Source organism: Erinaceus europaeus, chromosome 16 (assembly GCF_950295315.1).
Source record: "Erinaceus europaeus chromosome 16, mEriEur2.1, whole genome shotgun sequence".
NCBI lineage: Eukaryota > Metazoa > Chordata > Mammalia > Eulipotyphla > Erinaceidae > Erinaceus > Erinaceus europaeus.
This window is the reverse complement of record NC_080177.1, coordinates 71,325,966-71,344,223: the sequence shown is the minus strand read 5'-3', so window position 1 is coordinate 71,344,223 and position 18,258 is coordinate 71,325,966. Positions and strand designations below refer to the sequence as shown.

At 42.6% G+C, this 18,258-nt stretch overlaps 1 protein-coding gene and 2 non-coding genes across 16 annotated transcripts in view; all 3 read left to right on the top strand.

Moving 5' to 3' along the window:
• CHD8 (chromodomain helicase DNA binding protein 8) overlaps nucleotides 1-17,362 on the top strand; it is an 83,422-nt gene extending 66,060 nt beyond the window's left edge. For 11 of the 14 annotated variants that reach the window (XM_060175369.1, XM_060175361.1, XM_060175370.1 and 8 more), the window contains 19 exons: nucleotides 157-336; nucleotides 487-597; nucleotides 1,241-1,437; nucleotides 2,320-2,519; nucleotides 2,600-2,780; nucleotides 2,877-2,966; nucleotides 3,218-3,321; nucleotides 5,917-6,046; nucleotides 7,759-7,834; nucleotides 9,459-9,513; nucleotides 9,693-9,900; nucleotides 11,679-11,887; nucleotides 11,977-12,696; nucleotides 12,903-13,054; nucleotides 13,467-13,769; nucleotides 14,672-14,785; nucleotides 14,967-15,146; nucleotides 15,553-15,669; nucleotides 16,381-17,362. In XM_060175369.1, coding sequence (XP_060031352.1) covers nucleotides 157-336; nucleotides 487-597; nucleotides 1,241-1,437; nucleotides 2,320-2,519; nucleotides 2,600-2,780; nucleotides 2,877-2,966; nucleotides 3,218-3,321; nucleotides 5,917-6,046; nucleotides 7,759-7,834; nucleotides 9,459-9,513; nucleotides 9,693-9,900; nucleotides 11,679-11,887; nucleotides 11,977-12,696; nucleotides 12,903-13,054; nucleotides 13,467-13,769; nucleotides 14,672-14,785; nucleotides 14,967-15,146; nucleotides 15,553-15,669; nucleotides 16,381-16,944 — 3,891 coding nt within the window. In that variant the 3' untranslated portion in view covers nucleotides 16,945-17,362. The remainder of the gene's footprint in view (nucleotides 1-156; nucleotides 337-486; nucleotides 598-1,240; nucleotides 1,438-2,319; nucleotides 2,520-2,599; nucleotides 2,781-2,876; nucleotides 2,967-3,217; nucleotides 3,322-5,916; nucleotides 6,047-7,758; nucleotides 7,835-9,458; nucleotides 9,514-9,692; nucleotides 9,901-11,678; nucleotides 11,888-11,976; nucleotides 12,697-12,902; nucleotides 13,055-13,466; nucleotides 13,770-14,671; nucleotides 14,786-14,966; nucleotides 15,147-15,552; nucleotides 15,670-16,380) is intronic. The other 3 variants (XM_007536986.3, XM_060175374.1, XM_060175368.1) reach the window with 2 other exon arrangements.
• Nucleotides 6,620-6,729, top strand: LOC132533637 (small nucleolar RNA U6-53/MBII-28). The gene has a single exon (XR_009545494.1). It is a non-coding gene; the product is annotated as a small nucleolar RNA U6-53/MBII-28 (small nucleolar RNA).
• On the top strand, nucleotides 14,394-14,500 carry LOC132533638 (small nucleolar RNA U6-53/MBII-28). Its single transcript, XR_009545495.1, has one exon. It is a non-coding gene; the product is annotated as a small nucleolar RNA U6-53/MBII-28 (small nucleolar RNA).
• Nucleotides 17,363-18,258: the final 896 nt, after the last annotated feature.

The following is an 18,258-nucleotide window of genomic DNA, read 5'->3' as shown; positions in this document are numbered from 1 at the left end:
TGAGCAGTACTTTAGGAGGAGGGGGATTAAATAAATAAATAGAGTACATAGTGGTATGTCCGTGTGTGTGTGTGTGTGTGTGTGTGTGTGTGTGTGTGTGTGTAGTGTATAATATACTCTTAATAGTCTTCTTATCTTTTCCATTGGATCTTGTAGATCCAGCAGTTCTCCAAGAAGGAGATTGAAGATCTCTTACGAAAGGGGGCTTATGCAGCCATAATGGAGGAAGATGATGAGGGCTCCAAATTTTGTGAAGAAGACATTGACCAAATCTTGTTAAGACGAACCACAACCATCACCATCGAGTCTGAAGGAAAGGGATCTACCTTTGCCAAGGTAACTTCTGTTGGTTCATGTTGCTAGAACAGCAGTGATTCAGATAGGAATTTTTTAAATGTATGTTTTTTAAATAAAGTTCATTATTGTTCTATAACTGCTCAATATAGTGGTTAGTCAACTTTACTCTGTTCCTTTGTCCCGTACTAGGCAAGCTTCATTGCTTCTGAGAACCGGACAGATATTTCTCTGGATGACCCCAATTTCTGGCAAAAGTGGGCCAAAAAAGCTGACTTAGACATGGATCTACTCAATAGCAAGGTGAGCTGAATCTTTCTCTGGGGGAAGAAGTATTGCAGAAAACATTACTTCTAGAAGTTTTTAAGACTCTTTTGATTCTTTTATGCCAGCTTTGGTTTGTGATGTATGGATCATTAAAAAACAAAAAAAAAAACTTTCGCATAGAAAGTTCTAGAATGCTTAGGTAGCAGTCACTTAATTTTGCTTCCTGATTCGATGTATATTATTATGCATAACATAAAAATACTCTGGGGAGTCGGGTGGTAGTGCAGCAGGTTAAGCGCAGGTGGCGCAAAGTGCAAGGATTGGCTTAAGGATCCCGGTTCGAGCCCCTATCTCCCCACCTGCAGGGGCGTCGCTTCACAGGCGGTGAAGCAGGTTTGCAGGTGTCTGTCTTTCTCTCCCCCTCTCTGTCTTCCCCTCCTCTCTCCATTTCTCTCTGTCCTATCCAACAATGATGACATCAATAACAACAACAATAATAGCTACAATAATAAAACAAGGGCAACAAAAGGGAAAAATAGTTAAATATTAAAAAAAAAATTTAAATACTATATGAGTACCTACAGATGTTACACCCAGGGCTATTTTAATCCACAATTATCTTAATTCCTTTCCCATGAGCATATCATGAAAAAAGTTACTTCTTCTATTCTCTGCATAGAATAACTTGGTGATTGACACACCTAGAGTACGAAAACAGACCCGCCACTTCAGCACTCTGAAAGACGATGACCTGGTGGAATTCTCTGATTTGGAAAGTGAAGATGATGAGCGCCCACGCTCTCGCAGACATGACCGTCATCACACCTACGGACGCACTGATTGTTTCCGGGTGGAAAAGCACCTCTTGGTATATGGGTAAGAACCTACCTTGCCTTCTAGGTAGTACATATCCATCCTGATAAGACATTCTGTTTTTCTTTCAAGTGAATATACAACAACAGAAGGGAGCGCAGAAAGTGTTTTGCCTTACAGGGAGTATATTATGTTTGTTGATAGCTAGGACCTTGTGCCTGCATGATTCCATTACTCCTAGTGAACTTGTTCTTTCCAATTCTTCATCCAGCCTCAGAGAAGAGAAGCATCACAGTAATTTTCTACTCTTTTTCTGTTGTTAATTTTTAAATTTATCTTTATTTATTGGCTAGAGACAGCCAGAAATTGAGATGGGAGGGGGAGACAGAGAGACACCTGCAGCCCTGCTTCACCACTCTCAAAGCTTTCCCCCCTGCAGGTGGGGAATGGAGACTCAAACCCGGGTCCTTCTATACTGTAATGTGTGCGCTCAAACAGGTGCACCACCACCTGGCCCCATTCCACTCTTTTTATTTAATATTTCATTTATGGGGAGAGACACAGAGAAAGAGAACCAGACAGCACTCATATACGTGCTTCCAGGGATCATATTTGAGATCTCGTGCCTTAGAGTCCAATACTTTATCCACTGCCCCACCTCTGGGACTACAGCACCGTTTCAGTCTTCACAGAGCTTTCCTCCAGACCACGCAGGGTGCTCCCCTGTGGTTCCGGAGGCTCACACCTGGGTGCGTGTCGGATAAAGTCAGTACTCTACCAAATGAGCTTTCTCCCTGTCCTCTGCTATTTATTCTGTTACCTTTTTTTTTTTTTTTGTAAGGTATCTTTGTCTCTCATCTTTTGAGAGAGATGACTCTGGATGATGGAAAAGTCCTGAAAATATTCCGAAAAATACTAATACAGTTTCATTTGCTGTTTTCCCAGTTGGGGGCGGTGGCGAGATATCTTGTCTCATGGACGCTTCAAGCGACGTATGACAGAACGAGATGTGGAGACAATCTGCAGGGCCATTCTTGTCTACTGTCTTTTACACTACCGTGGGGATGAGAATATCAAAGGCTTTATTTGGGATTTGATAAGTCCTGCTGAAAACGGCAAGACGAAAGAATTGCAGAATCATTCAGGTAATTACCAACTCTTTACTTTTTATCTCTCTCTTGGTCTCCTGGTTGTTTTCAGGTCCAAGGGTTTTTATCAATCCAAGTCTTCGGTGTCTCCCCTGCCCCAGGTCTATCTATCCCTGTGCCCCGTGGACGCAAGGGGAAGAAAGTAAAGTCACAAAGCACTTTTGATATCCATAAGGCAGATTGGATCCGGAAATATAACCCTGATACTCTGTTCCAAGATGAGAGTTATAAGAAGCACTTGAAACATCAATGTAACAAGTAAGGATGGAATTTAACAAAGACTAAATAAAGCATTTGCCACTTCACCCTTTACACACTGTAATTGTAATTGAACAAGCTCTGCCTCTCTCTTAGAGTGCTGTTGCGGGTACGAATGCTGTATTATCTGAGACAAGAGGTTATTGGAGACCAGGCCGAGAAGGTGCTAGGAGGTGCCATTGCCAGGTAAAACCATGTAATATTTTCTATGCTTTGACTTTCCAGGAAAGATAAACCAATTTCAAGCTATAGTATCTTTGGGATTAAAATCTGCTAGATATCAGATCTCTAACCCTATACTTAATACCAGTGGAAGGGAATAAGCAGATGTATGAATGTTTAAATTAATGTGGAATAAAAGACATCAAGGATCTTTCCAAGCACTATCCTTTAATTTCCTTCATTGCTGTGCTGACTCTGCCCTCTTATACATTTAGTGAGATTGACATATGGTTCCCAGTAGTGGATCAGCTGGAGGTTCCAACAACGTGGTGGGACAGTGAAGCTGATAAGTCCCTACTCATCGGAGTCTTTAAGCATGGTGGGTACTTTTTCTTAATCTAAGCCTTCCTGATTGTATATTTATGTCCACAAAAATGGAGCACTAAGCAAAATGTCCAGGGCCAATAACTACTAAGTTCTCTAGTGGTCAATAAACTATTTCTTAAATACTCAGAGCAGAGAAGTTAGTTCCTAAAATAGATGTTCATGAAAGACCAGATGGATAGTTAAATCCCAAGGTAGGGAGTCTACCATCTGTTCTTTTTTTTTTTTTTTTTTTTTTCTGGTATTTATTTATTTACTCCCTTTTGTTGCCCTTCTTGTTTTATTGATGTTGTTGTTGGATAGGACAGAGAGAAATGGAGAGAGGAAGGAAAGACAGATGGGGGAGAGAAAGACACCTGCAGACCTGCTTCACCACCTGTGAAGTGACTCCCCTGCAGGTGGGGAGTTGGGGGCTCGAACCTGGATCCTAACACCAGTCCTTGCGCTTTGCGCCACGTGTGTTTAACCTGCTACGCTACCGCCGAACTCCCACCATCTGTTCTAATCAAAGTGTTCAGCAGTCACTCTGGTTTACATGTAATAGTGGAGCAAAAATAAAATATAAAAATGGAATATTCCTCTCTTTAAATCTAGCTAACAGGTGCTAAGTTTCAGCCCAGTGACTTCATGAATTAGAAAGTCTCCAAAGCCAGGGAAAAGAAAAAAAAAATCTGGGACCTGGTGGTAGCGCACACTGGGTTATGCGCACATGGTGTGCGAAGTGCAAGGACCAGCTAAAGTGTCCTGGATCAAGCCCCCAGATCCCCACCTGCAGGGGGTCGTTTCATAAGCAGTGAAGCAGGTCTGCAGGTGTCTGTCTTTCTCTCCCCCTCTCTGTCTTCCTCTCCTGTCTCCATTTCTCTCTGTCCTATCCAACAATGACAACAATAACAACAACTATAAACAACAAGGGCAACTAAAAGGAAAAAATAGCCTCCAGGAGCAGTGGATTCATCGTGTAGGTACTGAGCCCCAGCAATAACCCTGGAGGTAAAAATAAATAAATATAATAAAAATGTTTAAATATAAAGAAAAAGAAAAAAATCCCTTTCTAAGGAGGAGCTAGTTAATAATGATTCTAAAGAGAGGGGTAGGGAAGAGTAAGCAGGGAAATTCTTTGAGGAGCCACTCTGGTCAGACAATTCCAAGAAAAAGAGAAACTTGTAAAAACTGTCCCAAAAAGGTTAAAATGAACAGTCCCCATATCATTTCCCATAACCCAGCAAAAACGAATTTGCAAAAAAAGGGAAAGAAAAGAGAAAAGAGAGGTCTTTATTAACACAACATGGGGAGAACACCCAAGAATCATTCTGGAACATGGGATGCTGGGTATTGAACTTGGATTCAAAACTTTTTTTAATATAAACTTATTTATTTATTTATTTTGCCACAGCTCTGGTTTATGGTTGTGCCAGGCATTGAACCTGGAGCCTCCAAACCTGAGGCATGCAAGTTGTTCTCCATAACGATTCTGGTATCTCCCCAGTCAAGAGAGACTTTTTTTTCTTTTTGTTTCCAGGGTTATTGTTGGGGCTAGGTACCTGCACTATGAATCTTCTGCTCCTGGAGGGTATTTTTTCCCCTTTTGTTGCACTTGTTGTTTAGACATTTAAAAAAAAAATGTTTTTCCTGTCTACGATATTTAATCTGCATCTTTTTGAGAATAATAATGGGATAAGGAACTGGCCACAACATTTGAATGTGCTTGTGAGACAAAGTATGGAAGAGTTTTAACATTCTGAAATGTGTTCATTCATTCAGTGTTGATCAAACATTCAGGGTGCCTATTTACAGGTGCAAAGTTCTTATCCTACATCTGAGTTTGTCACCTGAATTATTTAGCTTTGAAGTTTAAAAAAGAAAGAAGGAAAGAAAGAAAAACTTTTAAGAAAAAAAAAGCTTTTTGGTCCTAGAGGTCACACAGTATATAAAGTGTCAGATCTTCAACCATGAGGTCCCAGTTTAATCCCCAGGTATCCAGTTCTCTTTCTCTCATCTTAACACTCTCATTAATAAACAAATAAAATCTTAAAAAAATTTAAAAAAGGATTAAGGGGGCCAGGTGTTGGCGCACCTGGTTAAGTGTACTTGTTACAATACACCAGGACCTAGGTTCAAGCCTCCAGTCCCCACCTGCAGAGGGAAAGCTTCACAAGTGGTGAAGTAGGGCTGCATGTGTCTTTCTGTTTCTCTCCCTCTCTATCACCCTTTTCCCTCTGTCTCTATCCAGAAAATAAAGATAATTTTAAAAGATTGAAAAACATATTTAAAAATAAAATAATGAAACAGTTGGGAACATAGTTTGGCTGGTAGAGTACAGTACTTGCAGGACTTGAGAGACTAGAGCATTGCTCAGCTCAGGCTTATGGCGGTGCTAGGGATTGAACTGAGACCTCAGAGCCTCAGCTGTGAAAGTCTTTTGCAGAACCATTATGCTGTCTCCCTAGTCCCTGAGTTAACATTTTAACTATTTTTGTATTATGAGCAAAATAGTTCAGGTATTCTATTTCCATAACATGTAGAGTAAGGGCAGAGGCAGAATGAATCTCTGACTTCCTTTAATTTTTGCCCCCCCCCCTTTTTTTCCTAGGCTATGAGAAATATAATACTATGAGGGCAGATCCAGCTTTATGCTTCCTGGAAAAGGCTGGGCGGCCAGATGACAAAGCCATTGCCGCAGAACATCGAGTGTTGGATAATTTCTCTGACATAGTGGAAGGGTAAGCACAAGCTTATTTACTTATTTATTTTGGATAGAGATAAAAGACATTGAGATGGCACAGAGAGAGAGAGAGAGAGAGAGAGAGATACCTGCAACATTGCTTCATTATTTGTAAAGCTTCCCCTCTTGCAGGTGGGGATCAGGGCTTGAACCTGGATTCTTGCACATTCAGCTGGATGTACCACTGCACAGCCTCTGCTCCTTTCTCCACCCCATTAGTATTCTTAACTGTGTTGCTGTTCGTGAATAGTAAATTCTTAACAATGAGCAGATGCATCATAAAGGACTTCAGAAGCTGGTCTGAGTCCACGTATTGCCATAAGTCGTAACTAAGGCTGACAATGTTGCTCGAGAATGGTTTCTCTGATGTAGTATTCCGTCTTCTTTGCAGCGTTTTTCTGTACAGTTATAATGGGTGAGAGGATAGATAGCAGGCTCTTTCGAAAGGTCACAGTCAGTACAACTCTATGTAACCTAAGTGGTAGCACCTTAGGGAGTGTTAGTCCTGCTTTTATATCTCCCTGTGATGGCTAATACATAAAGACTTCTTTTTTTCCTGCCTATCTACATGCCTCAGTGATGAGTTGCCATGCTAATACTGAGCCACCAGGCAGGGCAGTGTTGCCCTGGTTTGGGTGTCGGTGAGTTTAACAAAACTTCTCATGTGGAGACCTGAGAGGCATGTAAAACAGTTGGCTTAGTTCACAGATAACCACTTTTGGGATTGAGCATGACATACTCCATTCACTTAATTCAGGGTCCTCAAAGAAAATTAGGTCTTGGTCTCTCTCTCTCTCCCCCCCCCATAGATTTATTTTAACACATGTGACAGTCATCCACATGAAGCAATGGAGAGAGGTGGGGGGAGGGAGTAGGGGCCAGAGCACCACTCCGACACATGAGATGCAAAGGATGGAACTGGGAACCTCAGCCAGGAAAGGTCCATGCTCTGCCACTTCGCCATTGCCTCAGCTGCCTGATCTTTGTTTTATTATAAATTATTTTACCACTCTTACCTTCAGATAGAGCAAAGAATTAGAAATGAACAAGCAGGGTGTCGGGCGGTAACGCAGCGGGTTAAGCCAGGTGGTGTAAAGTGCCAAGGACCGGCCTAAGGATCCCGGTTCGAGCCCCCGGCTCCCACCTGCAGGGGAGTCGCTTCACAGGCGGTGAAGCAGGTCTGCAGGTGTCTATCTTTCTCTCCCCCTCTCTGTCTTCCCCTCTTTCCATTTTTCTCTGTCCTATACAGTAATGACAACATCATCAACAACAATAACTACAACAACAATAAAAATAACAAGGGCAACAAAAGGGAAAATAAATTTAAAAAATAGATAAATAAACATTCGCTTCCATATCTGTGGCTCTGAGTTCGTAAGTTCAGCCCCTGCTATCACCAGAAGCCAGAGCTTAGAAGTGTTCAATTTAAAAAAAAAAAAAAAAAAATTAAACAGTAAGGAAGTGTCCTAATTCAAGCAATTTAGAAATGATTCTTGGTCAGATTTTTTTTTTTTTTCCTGTTGAAGTCTCTGCTTAACTTTAAATTTACAGTTTGATACCTAACTTGCCATTATATCAAAAATCAAAGAAAAGGCTGTTCCATGCTGGATTACATATTTGGTAAGGTTTTATCATAGGTAATGGGAAGATTTTTTTTAAAAAAGGCATTTTTTTTTTTTAACATTTTCTCATGCCTCTGAATATTTTTAGGGTTGACTTCGATAAGGATTGTGAAGATCCTGAGTATAAACCACTTCAAGGTCCACCAAAAGACCAAGATGATGAGGTGAGGGATTGTTAATAATATTCTCTTATCCCCTGGATCCTACAGTATTTTGATGACTTACTAATACAAAATGGAAAGTACTTACCACTCAAGAACATAAATTATGAATGGGAAGGGTTTTAATGTCACATCGAGATCATCAGGAATGGCTTTTCGGAGAAGATACAACCTAAGTTAGACATAGAAATATGTTATTCTGAGGGTTGGGCGTATCGCAGCGGGTTAAACACACATGGTACAAAGCACAAGGACCCGAGTAAGGATCCCGGTTCAAGCCCCTGGCTCCCCACCTGCAGGGGAGTCGCTTCACAAGCAGTGAAGCAGGTCTGCAGGTGTCTGTCTTTCTCTCCCCCTCTCTGTCTTCCCCTCCTCTCTCCATTTCTCTCTGTCCTATCCAACAACAGTGACATTAATAACAACAACAATAACTACAATAACAATTAAAACAACAAGGGCAACAAAAGGGAAAATAAATATATATAAAAATAAATATGTTGTTCTTAGACTGGGCCTGGTGTATGTAATACAAATTGATGTATCAAAGAAAAGTCCTTGGAGAAGGAGGGGGAGGGAGGGCGGGCAGGCCTGAAGAGAACCTTGGGGTCTTGGTGCATGGTAGAAAGGGACCTAAGGGGTGTCAGGCGGTAGCATAGTGGGTTAAACGCACGTGGCGCAAAGCGCAAGGACCGGCAGAAGGATCCCGGTTCGAGCCCCCGGCTCCCCATCTGCAGGGGGGTCGCTTCACAGACAGTGAAGTCGGTCTGCAGGTGTCTGTCTTTCTCTCCCCCTCTCTGTCTTCCCCTCCTCTCTCCATTTCTCACTGTCCTATCCAACAACAGTGATATCAATAACGATGATAATAATAACCACAACAATGGTAAAGCAACCAGGGTAACAAAAGAGAAAAAATGGCCTCCAGGAGCAGTGGATTTGTGGTGCAGGCACTGAGCCCCGGCAATAACCCTGGAGGCCAAAAAAAAGGGACCTAAGATGTGGGTAAGAGTGTTTTAAAGGGAAAATGCTCATCTGGCAGATGACTGCAATATGAATCATTAACACCCCACCAATACAAGTGATAAAAAAAAATTTTACTTTTAAAATCATGATTTTTGAATGATCAGCTCTTGATGATTATTCTATATTATAATTCCACTCTACCCAGAAAGAAATAACCTTTTATATTATTGATTTTTTTTTTTAAACAAGGAAAAAGTACAATTACAGTAGTAAGTGCCCAGGAAAATAAAACCACACAGAAGGTACAGAAAAAGAAAAAAGAAAAATTTTACTTTCTAAATTCCTGAGTCTATTTATTTTAAGAGAGAGAGGTTGCACAGCACTGAAGCTTCCTTCAGTGTGTTTGGATGCTTGAACCTACTTCTTTTCACATGGCAAAGCAAGACACTGTCCAAGTGAGCTGTTTCACTGGCCTGTATCTCAATATTTTCAAGTCATTAAGAAGAAATGACGTGGTCCGGGAGGTGTCGCAGTGATTAAGCTTTGGACTCTCAAGCTGAAGTCCTGATCTCTTGTAGTCATACATTCATACAATATAGTGGTTTCTGAATGCAAATTCCCCGTCCTTTTCCTCCTCACCTCCTGTGGGGTGAATCTCTCTCTGTAGGGAGATCCTTTGATGATGATGGACGAGGAGATCTCAGTCATTGATGGAGATGAAGGTAAACATCTAGGTTAACTAGTTCAATTTGATGCGGGGTGGTAGGGCTGCAGAATTATTGACTGAATTTTGTCCTATTCTGGAATTCCCAAGAACTTAAATTTTGCTTGGGTTGGGATATCGGTATTGCCTCTACTACCCTCCCTGTATTTTCTGTTCATTCTACTTTGATTTTCACAGCTCAGGTGACCCAACAGCCAGGCCATTTATTCTGGCCTCCAGGCTCCGCTCTGACAGCTAGGCTTAGGCGTTTAGTTACAGCCTATCAGCGCAGCTACAAGAAAGAACAGATGAAGATAGAGGCTGCAGAGCGTGGGGACCGGAGGCGACGACGTTGTGAGGCAGCCTTCAAACTTAAAGAAATTGCTCGGCGGGAAAAACAGCAACGGTAAAGTCTGGCTGGGGATTTAGGCTAAGCTTTCAGTTTGTCTTCAGCTATGGGCTGTGTATTGACAAAATATCTTAGGAAAGATTTCTTTGGAATCCCCTATAACAGTTCCATCTTTGTTGCCTTTTGTTATACCTCTGACATAAAACCACGTATAATCCAGTTCTCATTTTTACCTACATAATTTCTGCCCTTATTAGCTTGCTAATTCTTAGTCCTAACGCATTATAGGATACCTCTTACTACCTCTTCTACTTTCTTTTTTTTTTTTTAAATAATTTATTTCTTTATTGGGGAATTAATGTTTTACATTCAACAGTAAATACAATAGTTTGTACATGCATAACATTCCCCAGATTCCCATTTAACAATACAACCCCCACTATGTCATTCATCATCTTTCATGGACCTGTATTCTCCCCACCCACCCCAGAGTCTTTTATTTTGGTGTAATACTCCAATTCCATTTCAGGTTCGACTTGTGTTTTCTTTTCTAATCTTGTTTTTCAACTTCGGCCTGAGAGTGAGAGCATCCCATATTCATCCTTCTGTTTCTGACTTATTTCACTCAACATGATTTTTTCAAGGTCCATCCAAGATCGGCTGAAAACGGTGAAGTCACCATTTTCTACAGCTGAGTAGTATTCCATTGTGTATATATACCACAACTTGCTCAGCCACTCATCTGTTGTTGGACACCTGGGTTGCTTCCAGGTTTTGGCTATTACAAATTGTGCTGCCAAGAACATATGTGTACACAGATCTTTTTGGATGGCTGTTTTGGGTTCCTTAGGATATATCCCCAGGAGGGGAATTGCAGGGTCATAGGGTAGGTTCATTTCTAGCCTTCTGAGAGTTCTCCAGACTGTTCTCCACAGAGGTTGGACCAATTGACATTCCCACCAGCAGTGCAGGAGGGTTCCTTTGACCCCACACCCTCTCCAGCATTTGCTGCTGTTACCTTTTCTGATGTGTGACATTCTCACAGGAGTGAAGTGATATCTCATTGTTGTCTTGATTTGCATTTCTCTGACAATCAGAGACTTGGAGCATTTTTTCATGTGTTTCTCGGCCTTTTGGATCTCTTCTGTGGTGAATATTCTGTCCAAGTCCTCCCCCCATTTTTGGATGGGGTTATTTGTTGTCTTGTTGTTGAGTCTGGCAAGCTCTTTATATATGTTGGTTATTAAACTCTTATCTGATGTATGGCATGTAAAGATCTTCTCCCATTCTGTGAGGGGTCTCTTGGTTTGGGTAGTGGTTTCTTTTGCTGTGAAGAAGCTTTTTAATTTGATGTAGTCCCATAGGTTTATACTTGCCTTAGTCTTCCTTGTAATTGGATTCGTTTCATTGAAAATGTCTTTAAAATTTATGCGGAAAAAAGTTCTTCCAATATTTTCCTCTAAGTATCTGATAGTTTCTGGTCTAACATCCAAGTCCTTGATCCACTTGGAATTTACTTTTGTATTTGGTGAAATACAGTGATTCAGTTTCATTCTTCTGCATGTTTCAACCCATTGTTTCCAACACCATTTGTTGAAGAGACTCTGCTTTCCCCATGTAATAGTCTGGGCCCCTTTGTCACAGATTAGATGTCCATAGGTGTGGGGCCTCATTTCTGGGCTCTCAATTCTATTCCACTGGTCCTCTTCTACTTTCGTGTGAACTTTCTTTTGTTTTTACTACTTTGAACTGTTGTATTCTCCAACAGTCTAAGCTACAGGAGAAGGTTGACAGTACTTACAATCACTGTTGCCTGGTTTCTCTTCCATTTGCAGATGGACAAGGCGTGAACAAACTGATTTCTATCGAGTAGTCTCTTCATTTGGCGTTGAGTATGACCCTGACACCATGCAGTTCCATTGGGATCGCTTCCGTACTTTTGCCCGACTAGACAAAAAAACAGATGAGAGCCTTACCAAATACTTTCATGGCTTTGTGGCCATGTGCCGCCAAGTGTGCCGCCTTCCCCCTGCAGCTGGAGACGGTAAGTAGCTCTGGAGTGTGTAGCATGCTTAGGGGTGGGTGGTGGGAGAATCGACTCTAGGTTCCTTTCTCACTACCCCTGTCTTACAGAGTCCCCGGATCCTAATCTGTTCATTGAGCCCATCACAGAGGAGAGGGCCTCAAGAACTCTCTACCGTATCGAGTTGCTTCGGCGCTTACGGGAACAAGTTTTATGCCACCCCCTTTTGGAAGATAGACTGGCGTTATGTCAGCCTCCAGGTCCTGAATTGCCAAAATGGTGGGAACCTGTTCAGCATGATGGGGAGCTCCTCCGTGGGGCAGCCCGCCATGGGGTGAGCCAAACAGACTGCAACATCATGCAGGACCCAGACTTCTCATTCCTGGCTGCTCGTATGAATTACATGCAGAACCACCAGGCGGGAGCATCAGCTCCGTCCCTGTCACGCTGCTCTACTCCATTGCTACACCAGCAGTATGCCTCGCGCACTGCCTCACCATTGCCTCTGCGCCCAGATGCTCCTGTTGAAAAGTCACCTGAGGAAACAGCTGCCCAGGTCCCCAGTCTGGACAGTCTGACTTTAAAGCTAGAGCATGAGGTAGTGGCCAGGAGCCGCCCGCCTCCACAAGACTATGATATCCGAGTAGCCCCCTCTGATACCAACCCTCTGGTTTCCCAGAGCGTCCCGCCAGTCAAACTGGAAGATGAGGATGATTCAGACTCTGAGCTGGACTTGAGCAAGCTGTCGCCATCATCCTCTTCTTCCTCGTCCTCATCCAGCTCCAGCTCCAGCACTGATGAGAGTGAGGACGAGAAGGAAGAGAAGCTAAGTGAGTGCATGTGACAGGCTGGTGGCCCTCTTTCCTGTTGCCCCTTGTCTGTTCTTTCTCTTCTTTCAAAATGCACCCTTAGACTCGGATTCGGTAGAATATCAAAAGAGAACTGCTATTCTTTGGGCCTGTGTTGAAAGCCAGCAGACTATTCCAATATAACTTTATTCTTCCACCTCTTCTCACATATTCTATACAATTTCTAGCTGCTGACCCAACCCGTTCAAAGCTCTATGATGAAGAGAGTCTCCTGTCCCTCACAATGTCCCAAGATGGATTCCCAAGTGAAGATGGTGAACAGATGACCCCTGAGCTGCTGCTGCTACAAGAAAGGCAAAGAGCGTCCGAATGGCCCAAGGTAAGAGTGTCATTCCTGGACTTAAAAGTCTACAAGTACCGTGTATCATATACAGAGAACGAACCAGGAATAATAATGCTTCTGGTTTTCGTTGTGCTGAGTGCTGCGTAGTTCTTCATAAAACTTTCCAGTTAAGGGTGGGGGTAGATATCATAATGGTTATGCAGAGACTCTCATGCCTGAGCCTCCAAGGTCCTGCACCACCATAAGCCAGAGCTGAGTAGTACTCTGGTTTAAAAAAAAATAAATAAAGTCTTCCCAGTTAACTTGAAGATCTGGTCTTATTACCTTCCTTCCTAATTCTGTACCTCTCCTGATAATGATGGCGTTGTTGTTACTTAGTAAAAAGGTCAGTTACACGGTTGGTTCAGAGATTTTAAAATCAGTATCAAATTCTTTTCTCCCCACTTAGGATCGTGTCCTAATAAACCGAATTGACCTCGTCTGCCAGGCTGTACTCTCAGGGAAGTGGCCTTCTAGCCGCCGGAGCCAGGACATGGTAGCAGGAGGCATCTTGGGGCCAGGCAACCACTTACTAGACAGTCCCTCGTTGACACCAGGAGAATACGGTGACTCTCCAGTCCCCACACCACGAAGTAGCAGTGCAGCTTCCATGGTGGAAGAGGAAGTATCTGCAGTCACTACCGCAGCAGCTCAGTTCACCAAGCTTCGCCGAGGCATGGATGAGAAGGAGTTTACAGTTCAGATCAAAGATGTAAGCTCAACATTTAGACCCTGGGAAGTGGGGAAGGAGACTACTTGTGGCAGGCTACTTTTATCAACAAAATACTAAATTCATTTGGTTAGATAATGATAAAAATATTGGAGAAAATTAGACTGAATAAAGATCAGTTTAGGAATAGTCATTCAAGTAAAGGAGAAGGATCTTAACTTGTGTCTTCTAAAGACTAAAGACAGCATAGTGAGTATGCGTCTAGTTTTCATGCCTGACATGCTGAGTTCCCAGCACCACCATAAGCCAAAGCTCAACAGTGCTCTTGTTAAAAAAAAAAAAATTAAAAGGGGGGCCAGGTGGTGGTGCACCTGGTTAAGCGCATGTGTTATAGTGCGCAAGGACCCAGGTTCAAGCCCCTAGTCCCCACCTGCAGGGGAGTAGCTTCATGAGTGGTGAAGCAGTGTTGCAGGTGTCTCTCTATCTCTCTTCCTCTCTGTCGCCCTCTTCCCTCTCAATTTCTGGCTGTCTCTATCTCTGTTATCTCTAAAGATAATTAAAAAAATAAATAACAGAACTACTTTTTCGAAAGGAATTTAGTAGCTAATCATTAAGTACTCAAGAAAAATGTCTTATATTAGTATGTTACAGGAGTATCAGGATTTGCCCCTATGATGAATTGCCATGCTAATACTGAGATGCCAGGTAGGGTTTTTTTTTTACCCTGCGTTGGGTGTCGTTGAGAAAAATCTCATTTTTCATATCTGAGGGGCACCAAGTAAAGAAGTAAATTATATTACTCTCTTATATTTCTAATTTCCACCCTTTAGTCACTTGACCTTCACACCAACTTCGATAGATGAACCTTACCCCAAGCCTCCCTTCGTTGAATCTTTAAATATACATGCCACATAATGTCTTGGGTGGATGGGTTGTCTTCCTAGGAGGAAGGATTAAAGTTAACATTCCAGAAGCACAAGTTGATGGCTAACGGCGTCATGGGAGATGGACATCCACTTTTTCATAAGAAGAAGGGGAACAGAAAGAAGCTAGTTGAGGTGAGTGATAAAGTTGTTATGACTAGACACTATCTCTAGCCATAGTAGTTAATGAAGATAGTTGGGATTAAGGGAGTAGAAGATATTAGAGTTATCTTGTGGCTATCATTGGCTCTGCTCCCCCTCCCTCCCTGCTCCAAAGAAGAGTGTGTGCTCATGGGGGTGGATTCTGGGTTTGCAGCTGGAGGTGGAATGCATGGAGGAGCCTAATCACCTTGATGTGGACCTGGAGACCCGGATCCCTGTCATCAATAAGGTGGATGGTACTTTGCTGGTGGGTGAGGAAGCCCCTCGCCGGGCTGAACTGGAGATGTGGTTACAGGGTCATCCAGAGTTTGCTGTCGATCCCCGATTTCTAGCGGTGAGTGACAGTTCCATACAGCAAGATGTAAAGTCATTCACTTGGTATTTATGCTGTGTGTGAGAGAGGAAGCATGCCATGTTGTCATCATTTCAGCATCAACAAAATGAGAGTAATATATACCAGTCTTGCTATCTCATAGAGTTGTCACAAGATCAAAAATAATAATGATAATAATGTTAAGGCATTTATTTGCTCGACTAAAAACCAGGCAGATATTAGTAAACATTAACATTTTTTCTTTTTTCTCTTTTTTTTTTTAAATATCAACTTTAATGACAAGTTTTCCACTAAGACTAATCCTTGATCCATGCAGTAAACATTTGTCAAACTAGCTACTAGTACCTTAATAATTACCCCCAAAGAGTTTTGTTCCTCCAGGATAATTGCTACTTTTCTATTGCAGTATATGGAAGATCGCAGGAAACAGAAGTGGCAGAGATGTAAAAAAAACAATAAGGCAGAATTGAACTATTTGGGAATGGAACCAATACAGACAACTAACTCTAGAAATGGAAAAAAGGTGAGATCTGAGGCATTACCACTATGAGCCCACCATAAACCAGAGCTGAGCAGTGCTCTGCTTTAACATATACAAATAAATAATATATATTAACTATTAACAGTATATACGGTACTTGCTTAGTAGCACTGTTTTTGCCAGAGCACTGCTTATCTCTGGCTTATGGTAATGTGAGAGATTGAACCTGGGACCCCAGAGACTCAGGCATGAAAGTCTTGACTTATCCTCTTCAGGTTTGATAAGGAAAGATAGTTTCATAGGTTTAAGATAATTGGGCTGTACTTGAAATAGTGAGGTCATGTGAAGAACGCCGTGAAAGTCCTGATTTAGTAACCATCTCATTTAAACCCCTTATTAGCAAAGATAGGCATTTGTGAAATTGTCGACCAGATCAAATTAATATAGTCATTAAAAAACAAACAAATTCTGGTTCATATGAGTATCAATTATCAGATCTTCAGCCTAACGCTTTCCCAACTGAGCTATTTCGGCAACCAATTATCAGATCTTTTAGCTTAGCTTCTGTGCCAGAATGTTTCAGCCTGCTGTGTCCAGCCTTTTCTGTTGTAACAGACTATGTTTTGTTCCATGTAAGTATAGATTCTGTGGGGGGAAAAAATTGCATACTATCACTTTGTTGTCTTCTGGGGGTTAGGGTTTATTTTGTATTATTTTCCTTTGTTATTACTATATTCTGTCTCAACCTTCCAGGGTCATCATACAGAAACTGTGTTCAACCGGGTTTTACCAGGGCCTATCACACCAGACAACAGCAAGAAGCGAGCCCGTAGGATGCGACCAGACCTTTCTAAGATGATGGCCCTCATGCAGGGTGGAAGCACTGGGTCCCTGTCTCTACAGAATTCCTTCCAACACAGTAGCAGTAGCCTGCAGTCAGTGTCATCTCTGGGTCACAGCAGTGCCACTTCTGCATCTTTGCCTTTTATGCCATTTGTGATGGGTGGTGCGGCATCATCCCCTCACGTAGACTCCAGCACCATGCTTCATCACCACCACCCCCACCCCCACCATCACCACCATCACCATCCAGGCCTCAGAGCCACTGGCTACCCTTCTTCACCAGCCACTACCACCTCTGGTACTGCCTTGAGGTTGCCATCCTTGCAACCTGAGGAGGATGAGGACGATGAGGATGAAGATGATGATGATGATGATTTATCTCAGGGCTATGATAGCTCAGAAAGGGACTTCTCACTCATTGATGATCCTATGATGCCAGCCAACTCAGACTCCAGTGAAGACGCTGACGACTGATGCCCTAGCACGGGTCCCCTCGCTTGGGTGGCTGCTCTATTTACATTTACTCTGGCCCTTGAACTGTGGAAAAGAGGGAGGGGCAGGGGAGATGTGGGGAAACCCAGAACTCCAGGAGGTGAAAAGGAAAAAAAGAAGACTTGTACCTGATTGCTTCCAAATTTGCGAGGATTGGGTGGGGAGGGGAACTCCTAAAATAATACGTGACCACTTCCCTCATTTCTGGGGAAGGAGAGGAGACTAGAGCAGCCGGTGCGCTCACCCCTCCCTTGGCACCTCCATTAACCACAGACTATGTAGCGCTGGCCCTAGCCTCCTCCGGCAGAGCCTGTTCCTGGCCGAACTGTGGATACAGCTGGAGGGTCAGGAACTGTTACCTTCCTTCCCCTTGGCATTAATAAATTTAAGTTAATCCTTTTCCATTCTTCCCTTGTACTGTATTTGCTCAAAACTAGTAATACTGAGTTTAAGTTCATGAGGGAACTTCACTACCTTCACTACTTTAGGTTGATGACTTCATGCCAGTTATCCTGAATGGGTCATCTGCATTCCTATTAAAGGAAATTTTTAAAAAGCATATATATTTTTTGTTTTTAATGAGAGAGAAAGAGAGAGAAAAAGAGGCCAGAGCGTTGCTCAGCTCTGGCTTTTGGTGGTGCTAGGGGTTGAGCCTGAAAGCTCAGAGCCTCAGAGCATGAAAGTTTCCCATAACCATCACTCTGTCTTTCAAGTCCTAAAGGGAATGTGTTAATACACACACACACACATCCCGAAATATCCACTAAAAGCAAGAGAATGACTTAAAGTGCTCAGAAATAAATGCCAAATTCATAGGACAGATGGACAATAAGAATGCCATTAATCACCTATGCCATTTCTTTTAATTATCTTTATTTATTTGTTGGATAGAAACAGTAATCGAGGAGGGGAGATAGAGAAGGAGAAAGACACCTGCAGTACTGCTTCACCACTCAGAAAGCTTTCCACCCTGCAGGTAGGGACCAGGGGCTCGAACCTGCGTCCTTGAACATGTAACATGTGTGTTCAACCAGGTGCTCCACCACCCGGCCCCAACCTGTGTATTTTTTTTTTTTTTTGCCTCCAGGGTTAGTGCTGGGGCTCAGTACCTGCACCACAAATCCACTTCTCTTGGAAGGCTTTTTTTTTCCCCCCATTTTGTTGCCCCTGTTGTTGCCCTTGTTGTTATTTATGTTGTTGTTGGATAGGGCAGAGAAAAATCAAGAGGAGGTGAAGACGGGGAGAGAAAGACACCTATAGGCCCACTACACTGCTTGTGAAGTGACCCCCCTGCAG